The 18,112-nt window shown below is 44.4% G+C and overlaps 1 protein-coding gene across 3 annotated transcripts in view; it reads right to left on the reverse strand.

Annotated features, from left to right (window-relative positions):
- Positions 1-18,112, reverse strand: part of KATNAL2 (katanin catalytic subunit A1 like 2) — an 89,862-nt gene that overhangs the window by 20,144 nt on the left and 51,606 nt on the right. For all 3 annotated transcript variants that reach the window (XM_029228631.1, XM_029228622.1, XM_029228616.1), the window contains exons 3-9: positions 14,530-14,647; positions 13,314-13,412; positions 11,065-11,163; positions 10,778-10,855; positions 7,827-7,925; positions 5,403-5,466; positions 5,089-5,207 (exon numbers count right to left, since the gene is read on the reverse strand). In XM_029228631.1, the coding sequence (XP_029084464.1) occupies positions 5,089-5,207; positions 5,403-5,466; positions 7,827-7,925; positions 10,778-10,855; positions 11,065-11,163; positions 13,314-13,412; positions 14,530-14,647 (676 nt within the window). The remainder of the gene's footprint in view (positions 1-5,088; positions 5,208-5,402; positions 5,467-7,826; positions 7,926-10,777; positions 10,856-11,064; positions 11,164-13,313; positions 13,413-14,529; positions 14,648-18,112) is intronic.

Consider the following 18,112-nt stretch of genomic DNA (forward strand, 5'->3'; position numbering starts at 1 on the left):
TGAGCCTGCGCTCTTAAGCCCACGAGCCACAACTACTGAGCCCGCGTGCCACAACTACTGAAGCCCATGCGCCTAGAGCCCGTGCTCCGCCACAAGCGAAGCTACTGCAATGAGAAGCCTACGCACTGGAATGAAAAGTAGCCCCCGCTCGCCACAGCTAGAGAAAGCCTATGCGCAGCAACGAAGACCCAACACAGCCAAAACTAAATAAATAAAAATAAATAAATTTACTTTTAAAAGTTACTAATCATAAATGGGAGAGCTTAAGATAAAACTCAGTTCCTGAACTTTGTTAGTTATTTTGTTAGCTAATTTGTTAGTTAACCCTTGAGACCCCCTGCCAATAACATGTTCCACGTGGACACAAAAGCCTTGGAATACGTAAAATCAGTTAATAATTTTTTTTCCCTTACCACTTAGAGACAATAAGGTTATTCTCAGAAGGAAGAACTGCAGAGAAAGGATAGAGTTCCAGTCATGGGCAACAAGGCCAAAGAATTTTGCCCTTTCTGCTCCCCAAATGACTCCATGAGGTCCCCAACACTGCTGTTTGGTAGGCTCAGGTACTTGAAGGCAATTCCCAATTGAATAAAATGTTCCATTCCATAATAAAATATTATAGACTGAATAAGAACAGGAAAGCAACCAGCAAAAGAACAGCCATAAAAACAAAATCGAGAGCTCTAAAGGGAGATGTGGTGGTGATGAAAAGAGTATAAAAAACTATACCTTTTTTTAAAAAACCCTGAAACTAATCTCTTGAGCACCATATACAATTCTTCCCTGGTTGATCAGAGAAAGCATTAGAGATTTAGAAAAGAATAGATGTTCTTTAATAGGCATAGGAGATTTATTCTCTGTGTCACTTAGCACTAGCAAAGCATCACAGAATAAATAAGAGGGGAAGGGCTCAGAAAAGGCCAGATTGTGGTTTTCATAGTAGTAGCAGGTCGTCCCTTACAGGCCTCCCTGTCACTGAATGGGAAACTCCTCACCTTCACCGCTGCTTGTGTGTGTGGTCCCTCCATGCTCATGCGCAAGTGTTTTCCTTTCACAGAATCCTATTTCTGGCTCAGCCCAGTGAGCTTGAGAGAACAGTGTCAATGCCGGGACACTCATCACAAATGTTTTTTAGACGCAACAGAGACCAACTCATTAGCAGCAGGTAATTTGTCTTCCTGTCACAAAGAGAAAAGCTCAAATATACCTGGTATGAAGGATGATTGCAACAGCAGCAATCTACCCAATGAAAAATGGCATATTAGAACACTTTTACACGTTTTTAAGGAGCTCCCCAAAGTGCAGAGAGACCAACAGCCTCGATAAGACCAAACATCCTGCTGGAAGGAGAACCACGTCTGGAGCCTATGTCTCCACATGGACCACACCACTACCCTTCCACCGCCAGAGAATATATAGAACCCTGGGTAAGTTCTTGGGAAGCACTAGTCTAAAATTTTCAGAAGCTCTTGGGGGAAGTTAAATCACACAGCTGGGGGAGGGTGGAATGTTGAAAGATGTAAAAGCAACAACAGGTGCGTGCATTTGCTGACGAGACCACTCAGCTACGCAACAGCATCCGCTCCTAAGAGACATGAACATGGGGAGGGGAGGGAGAAACGTAACCAAGGGCTCCCTATACATAACTCTTCAATTGGAATAGAAAGAGAAGCAAATGGTAGGAAAGCGTCTCTGATTTAGGGGAAGGCCTTGAAGGGCTTTCTTTATCTGAAAGCTTCACTGTAAGAATCTTGACAGCATGACCAAGGTTTTCCAGGTGAGGCTCTTTCCAGGAGCTCAGAAAATAAGAGTAATTTCTGAAAGGACAGAAGATAAGATCCTTCCAGATTAGCATTAGCAGAGTTATCTGGTTTCCTTTTTGTTTAAAATTAATTAATTACTTTATTTATTTATTTTATTTTTGGCTGTGTTGGGTCTTCGTTGCTGCATGCGGGCTTTCTCTGGTTGCGGCGAGCGGGGGCTACTCTTCGTTGTGGTGCAAGGGCTTCTCCCTGCGGTGACTTCTCTTGTTGCGGAGCACGGGCTCTAGACTCGCGGGCTTCAGTAGTTGCAGCACGCAGGCTCAGCAGTTGTGGCTCATGAGCTCTAGAGCACAGGCTCAGTAGTTGTGGCTCACAGGCTTAGTTGCTCTGCAGCATATGGGATCTTCCCGGACCAGGGCTCGAACCCGTGTCCCCTGCATGGGCAGGCGGATTCTTAACCACTACGCCACCAGGGAAGTCCTGTTTTCCTTTTGAGTTATTTTTTAATATCCAAAAAATGTATTTCATAGAAAATAAGAAATATGAATATCTTCTAAACCTATAGAAAGATGCTCAAATTCATTCAGAATGAAAGAAATGCATGTTTGAGCACTTAAATATTACTTTCACTATCAGACTGGCAAAGATTTTTAAATTTGGGTACTACATGGTGTTGGCCAGGGTGTGAGGAAGCAAACACACACACCACTGATGGGAATGTAAGCTGGTGCAACCCTGTCGGCAGGGGATTTGGCAATCAGTGGTTTTCTTTTCTTCTGACCCAGCAACTCTACTTCTAAGAAATTGTCCTACACTACACTATATGCAAAGACACGTGTATAGAAAGACTCTTCACTGTAGCTTTCTTCATAATAGCAAGAGGCTGGAAACAACCTAAATGTGTATTAAGAAAAGATTGGTTAAACATGTTTTGGTACAACCATGCAATGAAGTGTCATGCAGACATATTAAAAACATGTTCTGTCTATCTATAATAGTGTGGAACAATATCCAAGTTACATTGTTAAGTGTGAAAAAACCCACAAGGTACAGAAGAGTATGTGTGCTATGTTCCTACTTGTATCTTAAAAGGAGGGAGATCGAGATACAGTTGTTGATGTAGATATAAATAAATGTTCTGGAAAGCAATTGTAGTAGTTTCCTCCAGGGAGAGGGCTCAGGGGTCTTTTTTACTATTTTTTTCAGAAAGCCTACTTTTTTTTCTTTGGCTGCATTGGGTCTTCACTACTGCACCTGGGCTTTCTGGCCTTCTGGCTTTCTCTAGTTGCGGCGAGTCGGGGCTACTCTTCCAGGGGCTCCTCTTCGTTGCCGTGCATGGGCTTCTAATTGCGGTGGCTTCTCTTGTTGCAGAGCATGGGCTCTAGGTGCGCGGGCTTCAGTAGTTGTGGCACACGGGCTCAGTAGTCGTGGCTCGGGGGCTCCAGAGCACAGGCTCAGTAGTTGTGGTGCACGGGCTTAGTGGCTCTGTGGCATGTGGGATCTTTCCAGGCCAGGAATTGAACCTGTGTCCCCTGCATTGGCAGGTGGATTCTTAACCACTGCGCCACCAGGGAAGTCCCTGAAAGGCTACTTTTTAAATGTATGGTAAAGGAAGGGGACAAAATTGAGGGCGGAATCATTTCCTAACTCTTAGAAGTCTAGCAAAACAATACTGAAGCAGAGGAAAACTTGAGTTAAATAAAATGCTCACACAGAATGGAGCATTCTAGTTAAATGACTTTTCTGGCTATTCAACATTAAACAAGAAAGTCCATTTAGTTTAAATCTTTGTTAGGAATATTCATTAGGGCTTCCCTGGTGGCGCAGTGGTTGAGAGTCCGCCTGCCGATGCAGGGGACATGGGCTCGTGCCCCGGTCCAGGAAGATCCCACATTCCGCGGAGCAGCTGGGCCCGTGAGCCATGGCCGCTGGGCCTGCGTGTCCAGAGCCTGTGCTCCGCAGTGGGAGAGGCCACAGCAGTGAGAGGCCCGCATACCGCAAAAACAAAACAAAACAAAACAAAAACCCAGAATATTCATTAAACATCTGAATTTCTTCTTTGCCTGGGTGAGTCTTGTCCAGGGAATCTTCCTCCGAGCACCTTGCAGTGTTTTGTGCTCATAGTTCAAAACACCACTTTTCATAACAGGAGATGAATCTAAACTGATTCTGGGGGCACCTTGTAAGTTTTGTTGTTCCTCATCACGCAGAAATGGAATGTTAAAGAGAAAAGTCTTCAGGCTGATAAGAATTCTAGTTTTTTGGATTTAAGCTAATTGAAATCTAGCTAACTAGAATCACATGGAACCCATAAATTTAGGAGCAGCTAAAATTAAACCCTGTCTGGCACTGAGTTAGACTCAAGATGAAGAACAATGAAACAGAAGATGTCAACATAGATGTCCATGAATTACAATCTGGTAGGGGTGATAAGAATTTATAAAAACTTACACATTTGAAGTAACTTGAGAACAATCACAAAGTAATAAGTAATAGGTTATTTTAGGTAAATCAATCCTTTAAAAATATTTTATTATCACTTCCAAATAAGCCACAATATTTTGAAAATAAGTCTATCCAAAGTAATGTAATTTAAGCATAATATTTTAGAGTAATTTCTTTTCAGAAAATATATCATATTTATATCCACTTTGTATTGATTACTTATCAGTCATCCTACAGAGTGCAATAGTTTAACAGGATTTCTAAGCAGGACCTACCTTACACTGAGGCATAAATCAAAAAACAAGTGTTCTCATAAGGTGACTGGAAGATACAGTAAAATTTTATAATATAAAATATACCATATACTATGAATGAGATATTTTAAAGATGGAAACAATCTCTTAAGGGAAGAAAAAAATCCCTACAGGCTATGGGCTCTGCAAAGGAAAGTTGCTCAGAACACCTGAAAGAATAATTAAGTTTTAAGTTTCTTGATTCTTCCTTAGAGTATCTAGTATAGGGACTAGCATACCATAGTAGCCTCTCAATAAATGTTAACTAAATATACTGCACATGCTTCTTGAATGAAGAAATAATAGACCACTTCAGAGACAATTTTTTCCAGCTTCTATTCCCAAGTCGCATGAATTGCAAAAGGGCTGTTGGTCAAATTCCCAAAGGAAGGGAGATCATGTTTGATGATAGGGGCATGACTGATAGCCACATATAGTAGTCAATCTACCTACCAGGTTTTTGGTAATTAAGATCCAGGATAAATTTGAACATACAAATCACTTAAAACAAATAAGATATAACTTAATTTTGTACCACGGTATTTTGCCAGAACTTATTCTAAAAAACCAAAATCAAGAATCCCTACCCGAACAAGTTTTTCTGAATCCCCTCTCCATTTGCTTACGATGGTAGATGCAGAAATATTAAAGAAGGTTGTTTTGCATTCCGTAGCCACAGCTTTGGCCAGCAAAGTCTTTCCTGTACCTAGAATCACATGTGGGTAAAATATATGAGCGGCCCTCGAGCTCCATTCCTCTGCCTGCAGACAGAAGGCAGTCACACAAGCAAAACAGGAGGTGGTTACTCAGCAAGCACTGCCCCAGCCCTGACAGGACAGATGGGGCAACTCGTCCTCTGCACACACGCTTCATGCCAAGGCCAAAACAGAAAGCCCTTTACCTGGAGGTCCGTAGAGCAGCAGTCCTTTCCAGGGGGAAAGGATTCCTGTAAACAGCTGTGGGTACTATGGGAGCAAGGAACAAGGATGAGGTTTAGTATCTGTACGTCAGCCTGCGTGCCCTGAGCTCAGGCAAGCTAGGGGAGCTAGGGTGAAACACACGCAACTCTGCGTCAGGCCCTCCTTTTTTTTTTTTTTTTTTCCGGTACGCGGGCCTCTCAGTGTTGCGGCCTCTTCCGTTGCGGAGCACAGGCTCCAGACACGCAGGCTCAGCGGCCATGGCTCACGGGCCCAGCCGCTCCGCAGCATGTGGGATCTTCCCGGACCGGGGCACGAACCCGTGTCCCCTGCATCAGCAGGCGGACTCTCAACAACTGCGCCACCAGGGAAGCCCAGGCCCTCCGTTTTTTAAGGCTGGCTTTTTCCTTCTTTCCCTCTCTCTCTCTCTCTCTCTCTCTCTCTCTCTCTCTCTCTCTATATATATATATATATATATCTTACTTATCCCAATTTTACTTTCACACTTAATAGGATGCATGGCTTAATTTTTGTCACTTTTTAAAAGAGCAGTTATTTTAGGGAGAAGAAAGGCATATGTAGGTACTTTTCTCTCCGTTGCAATAGTCATTTCTCACATGCATAACATTATTTCCCCCAGAGTTCAACATATATGCAGAGCATCTGGCAATCTTTTGAATGTTGTGAAGCAGGTATGCTCTTTAAGATACATACTAGAACCAACATACAAAAGTGTATGTGAATAAAGCTCAAAGCTATGGTGAAGCCTGATTTGGAAGTTGCGGACATTCAGTGCAGAATACATTATGAGACACTGACTTCAAACTGGACATGCGTGGACTTTCAGTGAGTCTCTCCCATTAGTTCAAACTCAAGCCATCTGGAGTTGATAGAGGACCAAGGAGAAGGAAAAATAATAGTAAAATTATAACTAGCGATTAGTTTCTTGCTGATGCTAATGTCAAAATGTTGACATCATGTGGAACTTCTAATACCATGGAGATAACACAACCAGAGAGTCTGATTGGGCAGTTCTATTCTTTCGTACAAGAAGTCTTGTACAATAGAGCCACTCAGAGGAAATAGGGAATAAATACATTTCTACTAATTCTGAACACCAGTATATTTCTTACCCCCATGTCTGAACACAGGAAGGAAGAAAGGGAAGACAGTCCAAATTTACTGATTTTGTCCCATTCAAAAAGAAGTACCCAAAAATCAGGGGCTGCAAGGGCCCAGTGGTAAGAATAAATAGGTTATTCAATAAAGTAAATCTGTAATCCTAACTGCAGGAGATTACAAAAAATGGCCACAAATTATTTGCAGCTCCTTCCACCAAGAGGCAGAGGATATCTGTCTATCGCTTGAATCTGGATTTTGCCTTGTGAATTTGGCCAGTGGGACATTAGCAAATAGAAGAAGAGACTTGAAAATAGAGACGAGCAAATATACGGAATATAAGAAGAGACATGGGAAAGGCTCACGGATTGGGTCCTGCACTTTCTTGCTTCTATCTGGGAACTCTCTGCACCATGTGAGCAAGACTTGGGCTCTCCTGCCAGAGGACGAGAGGCAGAGAGAGGCCTCAGCTGCCCTGGTGATCCCAGCTTTCACAGCTTTTCCAGCTTTTCCAGCCACCCTGGCTGATGCCCCAGACGTGTGAGTGAGCCCAACCAACATCACGTGGAAAAGAGCCAAGCTGGCCCAGCTAAGCCCAGCCCAAAGAGCCCACCCACAGAATTGCAAACAAATAAATGATTGTCATTCTAAGGCACTAAGTGTTGGGGTGGTCTGTTATACAGCAAAAGCCATGTGGTACACTGACCTTCTCATCACCACTGTTGTAAACCAAACATGAAGAGTCTTGTTTTTCTATTTTTCTTCCTATTTAGTGAGCCACTCTGCACAAAAATTTATCAGGAATAAGCTGAGCACAGCCCTATGGCTCTATTGGCCAGCGCCCTGGAAGGGGCTGTCTAGTCTTTACAACCAGCTGAAAGCAAAGCCCCCAGTGATGGGGGTGTTGGGGGCAGGGGGAAGATCTATGCAAACAAAGTCAGATGCTCTCTCTTATGGCAGGTATTTCTACTCTAAATATTTTTAGGGAGGCAGGCTGATTTGAACCTATAGTAACTGACAAATCATATATACTATAGAGTCTTAGATCTTAAATTACCTCTTAGAGCAGACACCTGCCTTCAACCAATATGTAACATGATTTCAAATTGCCTAGAATGGACTGAGCCTTGGTGCTCCAGTGTTGACAAAATATTGTGACACAGGCAAAAAGTTAATTTGTGGACAGAAAAGCACCCTGTCATTCTCTTCCTGATGGGTATATGACATATAGCTTGTCCAATGGATAATGAACAGAAATCTCTCCCAAGAGGCTTCCTTCCCGTCCTTACCCTTATAGGATACACAACAGCTTCTTTGACTAACTGCTTGGCTGCATCGAGTCCAATAATGTCATTCCACTTTATGTTTGGATTATGGAGATAAATGTCCTGCAATGCACATTTGATCATTTTGTTAAAACTAATGTTCTCCTCCACAGCTGTAATAAACATTGGAGCAGCAGAATACCTGACTTACAATAGGACATAAAGTGCTTGTGATAAACACTTTTCATATTAGATACATGTGTATATATACACATTGTAATCTGAGGCTAGTTCACCAAAGGGATGTCATGAAAATATTCAGTGATATTCCCTGAAGAAGACATTGCTGATATAATATGGTACTTTTAGGGTAAAAAAAAAAATCTTCTAATGAGGGACTATACCTGTCTTCGGCCAATAGCAAACCATGCTGATTTACAACCGTAATCAAAGAAGCTACAGAATATGCCTACAAATTACATTAGCTTTTACTCTGAAACATAGTTCCTAGCCGTTGCCTGCCCTCTCTCTTGCTCCTTGATCTCAAAAACACTTTCTTAATTTGCTGCCTAAAAGAGATAATGCTCCTCTGAAACCAATTTCTCTTTTTCCCCAGTGATTGCTCCCTACTTCCATCAGGAGCAATTGCTTCTACAAAATCCAAGGAAGCCAACAACCAAGCGAAAGTCTTCCCCTCACATAGCAGAGCCCTGTAGCAATCAATTAAGGTAGCTTTTACTGATACTAATTTACAGTTTCCAAACTTCAATTTCGCTAGATGCTCAGAACAGTCACTCGGGGGCCTTTCTCAGTAGGAGCTGTTTTGGGCAAGCTGAATGTCTAGAGTGTTACAGCCAAAAACAAAACAAAACAAAACGAAACAAAAAACCCACCTCTTTTCCAAAGTCATTCTGAGTGACTACAGAACAATCTGGAAACTACTTTTATATTTATTTAATTTTTAAATAAGTAATACATGTACATGGTTCAAAAATATACAAACATATTTTTTAAATTCTGGTGAGATGTTATACCTCCACTTCTGTCCCCCATCCTCCCAGTTCCCTTCACCAGAAGTGACAAATTTTATTAGAGAAACTATTTATGCAGGTGATTTTCATGGTGTATAATATGTATGATCCATTCCTGGGTGAGCTGACAAAGGTCTCAGTCTTCCAAAATCTTGGGAGGACCACCCTGTCTTTAAAGGACCACGCACTCATTCTTATTACCACACTTTCTTAGGAAAAGCTTGGCACACAGTGGGGATTCAACTACCCTGGAGTTCAAGGCATCCATAGATAATAGCAGTATTCCTTGCCTTCTTCTAGAGTTGACATTGAATTCCATGTGGTACGGTTTAAGTTCCCAGTAGGAAGTCCCTCCTTATATCAATCAAAAGTTCTCAAGACTCAGCAGGACTGCCTCAGGAGGTGGTGAGCTCCCATCCCTGTCAGCATTCAAGCAGGGTCTACACGACTGCCTCCCACTGTACTGTGGGAAGGGTTCCAAATGGAATCCTTTCAGGCCACTTCTACTCTACAACTTTATTATCACTAGTCCCGGTATCCTTTTGCAAAAACACTAACAAGACTATTGATTTGGGGGTATAAAAATATTTTTCTCTGCTCTCTTATGCACCCTAATTACCACAGCCTGGCTCAATCCCTCATCCTCTCACTGGCAATAACTTCAGAGCTGGTCTTCCTATCTCCATGTCTTTGATAGCCTTCCACACTGTCATTAGAACAAACTGTCTAAAAGTACATTTGATTGCCCCATTCTCCTGATGGATGACTTTCAAAGATTCCCAGTCTCCCACAGACTGACTCCAGCCCTGGGTCCTGTTCGCAGCACCCTTACATGCAGGAACCCTGGCCTCTCTCTCCAGCCCATCTCCCACCATTCCTTGCGTCCCAGGTGGCTCCTGAGAAGCACTGCACAAGCGCTACAATTTCACAGGTCTGCACCTCTGCCCAGAACGCCTCCCCCCACCCTCTTCTACTCTTTTTTCACGTGGCTCTTTCCTGCGTATCTTCTTCCCTAACACTTTCCCCACTCCTTGGCGCAACAATACCCATCCGTTATGCTCCCAAAGTGCACCTTGCCCGTGGGACGAGAAACGCTTATGGGCAAGGACTGTGTTGAGTCGTTCACCTTTGTGTTTCCAGCCACCAGCACATGCCTGACACATCAGAGGCGTGCAGGGGACAAATGCTGGGCTGAAAGGAGACCTGGGGGACCTTAATGACCTCAGAGCAGCTGTAAAGTTCTTGCATCATTTTAAACATCTCTCTGAGCCTGTCTAAGTTTCAGTCTTTCATTAAATACGAGATCACTGGAAATTAGAAAAACCTCCTATAACTCAGGAATCTATTCTATTCCCAAGGAACTTGCCCAAAGTCACACAGCTAGAAAGAGGAGGATCTAGGAATCAAATCCAGGTCAACCTATTCCACAGCCTGTGTCGTTAACCATTAGACTTCACTGTCTTTAGGTCCTGGGGGCCAATCTTGAAAAATCAGTAGTTTGGATGGTAAGATCCTTCCTACTGATCTGTTTCTTCATGAAAATTTCCAATTAGGAAATCAGACTCCCAACATCTCTATTTCTAGGCTTCGACTGTTTAAACAAGACGCAGACGTGCTCTTTCCTTCTCTGAGAGGCTTTCTTTCCTTAAGTCTTAGCTCGGCTCTAAACCCTTTCACCTGTCCCTTCCACTCTAAGTCTTTTTCTCTTTGGGTTTTCCTGGCCTCTATAGTGAGATGGTGGGCTTTTTATATTGTAATTTTACGATTCTATAATTTATTCATCATGCATTATTGTGCCTCTAAACAATATGAGTGCCTTTGCAAGTGGGGGCACTTTATAAATAAATGATTATATTTATTGTTATTAATAAAAGAAGCAGCCCACAATGCTCCAGGAGCCCCAATCCGCCTCCGTAAATTTGTGAACTGAATATCAGATCTTACCCGGCTCACCACGGCTGCCAATTCTCGCATCTCACTGTTCATGCCAATAAATGCACTCAGAGGTTTCAACAATCGTTCCTGACGATGGGAATAGAAAGCCTAACGTTACAATATTACTTCATCACTTGGGAAGAAAATCAGAGCACGGATCTCCAGGACACAAATGGTGGCAGGTTGCTATGAACTTTAACTTGATCTCAAGGTTTCTCTGGACTCAAAATTATATTCTCAAAGTTCATCTGGATTTTGGCAGTTTGTAAGATGAATGTCCCATCTTAGCCACTTACTGAAGGGTCTGGGTTACAGTCGAAGCTGTTCAAGCCAAGTTTGCTGGTTGCTCCTTTTATGGCATCTGTGAGCAGCCCTCGGAAGTCAATGATTTGGCCCTGAAAGGGAGTAACAGTTATTGAAACGGCTATTGAAACATGAGGGGAGACTAACCTTAATAGCTCAGTTTCATTAAATTAAGACACATTTATGTGCCTTGGTATGTAGTGCAAACTTAAAGTCTCAAAAAGAAACTGCACTAATAATGAACAAGATGATTTCATCAAGTTGGGGCACTCTAGGAAAAAGAAACAAGTTATAAAGAAATTCTTCAGGATGGAGTTGGTTTGGATAAAATTCCCAAGCATTTGTCAGTTCCTGACACACCATCTGCTTCCTACATGTCTACTTCCCCTGTATTGTCTTGTCCTTTTTAAACATTCCACACGCAGGAAGACTTCACTGGCACAAGAATATTGATAGCTCCTATTTATGGACTACACTGTACATTTACCACTCAGGAGACTGCCTGGCACAAAACAGGTGTGCAAGGTACTTGTGAGGATTATTTCCAATCCTTCTAACACTTCTGCTAGTCGGGAGTGGCATCCTAGTTTCACAGATGTGGAGGTAAGGCCAGAGAAGTTAAATGATCTGCCCAGGGCCACACAGCTAACAAGTGACTTAAGACCAGGTTTCAAACCCAGATATCTGTCTCCCCTATCCATACTCCTTCTGTCTCCCCTAGAGGCAGAATGAAAAAGCAAGGATGCCTGTAAAAAATAAAAGACAGTAACAGTAGCCAACATTTACTGAGTGTTTATTATGTGCTGGGTGTAAGACTAAGGCACTCCATTCATTATGACCTTGGAAGTAGGCACTATGATTATTTCCATTTCACAGATGAGAGAAATGACGCTTGGAGAGATTAAACAACTTGCCCAAGATTCACAGCCAGGAAGGCCTGACCTGGGCTTTGAACCTAGGCAGGCTGACTCCAAAGCTAGTGCCTTTGGAAACAGCACATCTACAAAATTTGCACGGGGGCCTGGGAATCATGAAGCTAGGGGCTCTGAGATGGCGATGAAAAACCCATTTTGGAGATAGGCCCCTGACCATATGCCCTCATTCAGCTTATGAAATGCTAGGGAGAAAACCGTCCACAGTTTACCCTGAGGACATTTCTGCTGCAAAGAGAATTTATAGCCAGATTCTTTCAAAGGTTAAGTGCTGGGTTAAATAGCCCCTTCCTTGACCTGATCAGAAACATCCATCCACATTAACATGAGACGTTCATGAGAGCATTGCTGGGCACACAAGTGACCAGAAACGTGACATGGGTAGTGACGGTGAGCAGGGAAGTATTTCTCCATGGGCAGCAGTGATTCGAATGTGTCACCTCCAGGAATCACCCATATAATTGAGGCCCTAACAGGAGCCAGTTCTGGCCCATGAAGCGGCTCCCCTTGATTTCAGGGAGATGCTCCCAGTTCCCCTCCAGACACACACACCCAGAGTTTGGTTTGCCTGAGAAGAGCTGGCCAGAGGTAAGTCAGTAGTCCCGTACGATCAAAGAAAGAAAGATGACTCAATGATATTCAACCCTGAAAAGTTATAATCAAGAGAAACACGTTGGTGTCGATGCTGCTTTTTATTTCCAAGTGACCCATTTTTACCTACCTTTGGCCTACAACTACCCAATATGGGCCTTTTCTGTTTGAGAGACTGTTATTTACGAATCAGGACAAGAGGTTCATTAGGAAAGGGGTAAATATCTATTGAGGACAAGATCAGCCTTATATCAACTGAGGTTTCCTGGTTCACATGAAATTACATTCAAGCCTGGAGCCATATCTCCAAGGAGAAAGGAACACTGCTAGTCAACTCCTACTGACAGGGCAGAAAAGAATGAGTGCGAGGCCACAACTCCTTTAGGTAATGCAGAGCACTTTGTTACTGTCATCACAGAATTTTTAAGCTGAAAGGAACATTAGAAGCCATCTCTTCCAAACCCAGCAATTTACAAATGGGAAACGGAGCCCCTTGGAGATGGGGCCGTTCATTCAAGTCCATCCACCCAGGAGGGAGATCCAGACCAGCACCTCAGGGTCTCATCCTCAGCCACTCCCTTCCCAATTCACCCCACAGCCAACCTTTGATCATCACATATTACCTTTCCTCTTTGACAAATATAACACTTAAAATTTTTCATTTTCAAAAAGAAAAGGGAATTCCCCCATTTAGCGTTCAGTTCATGAGTCCCACTTACTTTTGGTGGGCGGATGTTTTCTTCTCCACTGCCTTTGTTGATTCCAGATATACTTAAGCCAAAGTCAGCACTCTCCTTATGAGTGTGATTGACAAGCTCCTGGAGAAAGAGGAAGACAGTGAAAAGTCAGCTGTGGAAAGCAACTTCGAGATGCTGGCTGCAGCTGCCCGTCCCGTCGTCCCACACCATTCTGCAAACGGGGACTCCCATGTGTGATTCAACCTCTTCTGTGCACACCCAACAAGATGAATAAACTCTGCCTGTGCCAGGAAGGAGGAGCTGTCCCAGGAAGCCATGGGCTCTGAGAGCACAAGCAGTGGAGGAAATGGCTGAGCCTCCACCCATGCCCACTCACTGGCCTGTCTTTGCTCCTCGGACCAGAGGTATTTGTGGGCAGGGGCGGCAGAGTTTGGAGATGCAACATAGTCGACAGTTAGCCAGCCTCCTGTGGGATTCATCCTGCCCCCCTTCACCTCCCCTCCCCCTGAGCCAGTTTGCGATGGCCAGGACCACACAACCTCCTTGCAGGTGAGAGATACCTTTCGACCAACTGAGTTCTGTGATGATGCCTCTCTAACCCGCCAGACCGCTTTGACATGCATTCTTTCATTCCTCTTCACCATTTCCATTAGTTCTCTTTCCTTTGAAACCTGGTATGTTTTGTCCTAAACCAGAAGGTTCTTGGCAAGGATTTCACCCGCCTGCTGGGCTCTCTCCTCTTGCTACCCATCTCTTTCCCCAGAAAGTCCAGTGTGGAGGTCTGGGTGGTGACCCACCATGGGCGCCTTGGAGAAACCCAGCAGGAGACTGTGAGGCCCAGCCACACCCAAGACTACATTGGCCTACACTTCGGACCCCAGGGACACGCTTCAGGACAGGTAGAGCTGGCACCTACGGTTTCCTCAAGCGGGAGGATTGTGCTTCGTGAGGACCAGGCCCTCCTGCTCTGACTGGGCCTAGGACTCACCCCTCAAGGCCTGTCACCCAGCACTCAGACCAACGGAAAGCTTGTGGGGAGGAAGAAGTCCTCCTTCCAAGTGAAGAAACGTTAGGAAGCCCGGGGATCTGCCCGTCCTTTTAACCCAGTGTGCTGGAAGAAAATCTACAATTTAACAAAATCAAATTGTGCTCAATAAACAAATAAATGTGACTTTTTTCTTGGGGCTGTTTCTCAGCCACCTGCAATTTTACCAACGTCAAGTAAAGCCGGCCCGACCTGTTTAGGATGCTCCCTGTGGAGGGGCTTGGCGCCCCCTGGCTTCCCCACCGTGGTTTTGGACCGTGGCCTCTGCTGGCTGATCTTGGGAAGATTTTGACAACTGTCGCTCGTCGCTCTAGAGGAGGGAACAAAGACCGTGGTGGAAGTCCTTTTAACTGAATTCGAGGCAGCTAAACACCCGGCATAGTGCAGTTCTGGAAAGATCTGCAGATGCAAGTCTGTCTGCACCGTCCTCCCACTCTGCCCAGCCCGGCCCTGTCCCTCTTTAGTCTATCCAGGTTCCTCCAAGACTGGGCTAGAGGGTCCACTTCCTCCTGGAGGTCCCCGACACCCTCTCTTCATTTCCCCTTCACACCACATGGCTTCTACAGATAGCTTTCTATCCCTAAGAACACACTGCTCTACAAGCATTCTTCCGATGTTTCTTCCCACCTTCCTTAAACAACAGCACTCAGACCAGGGGAAGGGTGCGGGGCAGGAAGGGGTCCTCCTGCTGAAATTAGGAAACGTTAGGAAGTCCTGGGCATCTGTCCGTCGTCCCAATCCATCGTGCTGGGTGCACCCTGCCTACTGCCTTTCAAGCCGCGCACTGCCAGCATCAAAAGTGGCTTGGGGAAAGGGGGCAAAGTTCCCTCATCTCTGCTGTCACATATCATTCACATTTGCAGAACAAATTTTCACCAAATATTGTTCACTTGAGGCAAAATGAACTGATGGGGCTGGAAGTCCTAGTGGTAGCTAACTCCGGTGGAGACGGGGAGCCTTGCATGCAAGGGGGCCCGCCCGGGGGCGGGACTTGTGGTGGTTCAAAGAGTATGCATGCATTTGACTGTGTTTATGTCATACATCAATTCAAAGGTAAAATAAACCTGTCACTATGTCCGCATAAGTAGACATGGAATATTTTCAGGTAGGCGACGAAATCCAGAGAGAGGCAGGGTGTGCTCGCAGGGCAGAACATGAGCTCCCCCATGGGAAGTTGTTTGGTTCTCGTCCCTCACGTGAGGAGCGTTTACAGGACGTTCGCTAGAAGTATTTCTCCCCATGTTCTAAGTGGTCTCACAGAGCTGCTATTTCAACCCCACTTTTTTTGTAGGAAAGAAAAAGTTGCTGGTGTCTAATATAAACGCATATGTATTTGGCCAGCAAGACCACCCACGCCAATACCACACCAGTGTCCGCGCGTGGTGATCCCAGTGTTGGGCCCTCTGGGGTGAGTGTCATAAGACGTGGACAATTGGCGGTTTCTCAGGGCATTTGTCTTTCATCTGTAACCAAGGAACAAGAATGTCTGTCCCTTAGGCATTTTGCTGGCACAAAAATCAACTATCTATGAAATGAGTGCCAAGCATTGTACAAGTACAAACCCTATGAGTAGCATTGATTTAAATGAAGGAGACATACACACACACACACACACACACACACACACACACACACATATACGTGATATATATATAAAACGTGCCTAAACATCCTTGTGAGGCTGGCGAAGAACCGGGAGTCATTTTCCCACTTTGATTTCCCATTGGAGGTAACTGATTCACAGATTTGCTTTGACATGACCAAAGACAAGTGCACTAATGTACAAGCAATGCAATTCATTTCCAGTCAGCTCTAAGGATTGTAAAATTCTTCTGAATATGAAACCAAATTCACCCTGCTTTAACTTTAGTCACCAGTCCTTGGTGTGCCCTATGGAATTCTGCAAAGAAGGTCCAGTCCCTCTTTAGAAAGTGAAGACTGCCACCGTGTTGTTCTAGGCGCCCACCCCCACCCCAAGTCTTCTGTTCTTCAAGCTAAACACCTCCAGTTGCTCCAAGCACTCCTAAGGTTACCTGGCTCCCAGAGTCGTCCTCATCCTGGTCATCTTCCCTTTGTTCACTGTTATCTGACTGGAATAGAGTCACTTCCTACATTTTGGACGCTGTGTTTCTATTGATGAGGCCCGAGACCACATTAGCAATCACATTATACTGTTGACTCACACTGCATCTTCTGTCACTCAGATTTCTAGGTCTCAGATTTTGTAATAATGGAGCTATTTGTTGTGAATCTTTGATTAGACCTTAAACATTATTTCATTACAGTTCATCTTGCTATTTTGGACCCGTCTCCTAATTTGTCAAGATCTTTTGGCATCCTAATTCTGTCATTCATCATACAAGGTAACCTTTCCTCCTTTGGGTCATCTGCAAATCTGTAAAGTCGGAGCTTGCTCTCTGGTGTGAGATGCAGGAATTAGGAAAAAGCACTTTCATTTGTTAATAACCAGTCTCATGACACAACCTCTCATTTCAATAACTATTTTAAGTAGAAAATTATACACAAACACCATGCATCACTTTTCTAGTTATCCTTCCTGACGCCAACCATTTGCCATCCAACCTCGATGGTTGCCATGTACAAACAGCTACCCAGAGAGGGGCTGAAGAAGCCCCCAGCTGTCCGATGCCACCATGCTCCAGCCCTAAAGGGAGGCAAAGGGCTCCAGGGACATTCACTCACAGAACGTTCTGCCAGGTAAGGAATGCTGAGGAAGTTCCAGACATGAATGTGTGGCTGAAAAGCAATCAGAATCCAAATGCGCTCCAAAGCTGCCTCTTAAAATGCTGCTCACTATTTCTGTTCCCAAGTAGTTATCATTTATTACCAGAGTCTGACTAGCTTTATGGAAACCATAAATAAAAGAAGAACACTTTGGTCAAAACAGTAAACCTGTTCCTAAAGAATCGCACAAAGCAAAGGTAGCCTCAGGCTGAGTATCACCGTGAGTATCATCAGGAAGCAGGCTCAGGCTCCACGGCTCTTCTATAAGCGATGTCAAACACCTTCGCTCATAAAAGGTGAGGTGTCTCAGTCCCTTCCTTCTTAGGCTGCAGACAAGGGACTGGAGTCACAGAGCAGAGAGCCTAGTGGGATTCGCGGAATTCACAACACTTCTTGATGGCCTAATGAGTTGCTTATTATGATCACAATCTAAGTTTACTCCTTTCAATTGCATTCTAAGATTTTAAAAAATGTTGTTCACTGCCTGAGTGGTTGTGTGGCCCCTGCCGGAAGCCCACTTCCACCTTCCCCTGAGGTCTGGGCTTTATTGTAATACCACAGGCCTTGATGCCCCAAAGCTGTGCCGTCCGGGGCATTTCTGAACAGGCTCCGACAACAGGGATGTGGTCTGGAGTGAAGAGAGGAATGGGATGGACACTGAGGCAAGACTGGGGGCCTGCGTCAACCCAGGACGGTCAAGAGACAGAGGGGCTCTAATCAGATACCCCAAGTGCCAGATGAGACTTGGATTTGAGAAGCTGGAGAAAAAAATATAAGATGAGCATGAGAAAAGGAGAGGAAAAGGTAGATCTGATTCCCTTCAGACAGTCAGGACATGTGATCTGGAGTGCACAAAGAAATGACAGGTACGATATGAAAAGGGAAAATTATATTTCTTGGGTGCTTACTATGTGGCAGGAACTCACTATGTGTCAGGCTCCTGCTCCAAGCTTGTAAGTGGCAGAGCTGGGAGCTGAACATGGGTCTTTTAATCTCTGAGGTCCATACTTTTCATACCACCCAGCCTAGA

The sequence above is a fragment of the Monodon monoceros genome, unplaced genomic scaffold (assembly GCF_005190385.1).
Source record: "Monodon monoceros isolate NGI ecotype Baffin Bay Population unplaced genomic scaffold, NGI_Narwhal_1 Super_Scaffold_1, whole genome shotgun sequence".
Lineage (NCBI taxonomy): Eukaryota > Metazoa > Chordata > Mammalia > Artiodactyla > Monodontidae > Monodon > Monodon monoceros.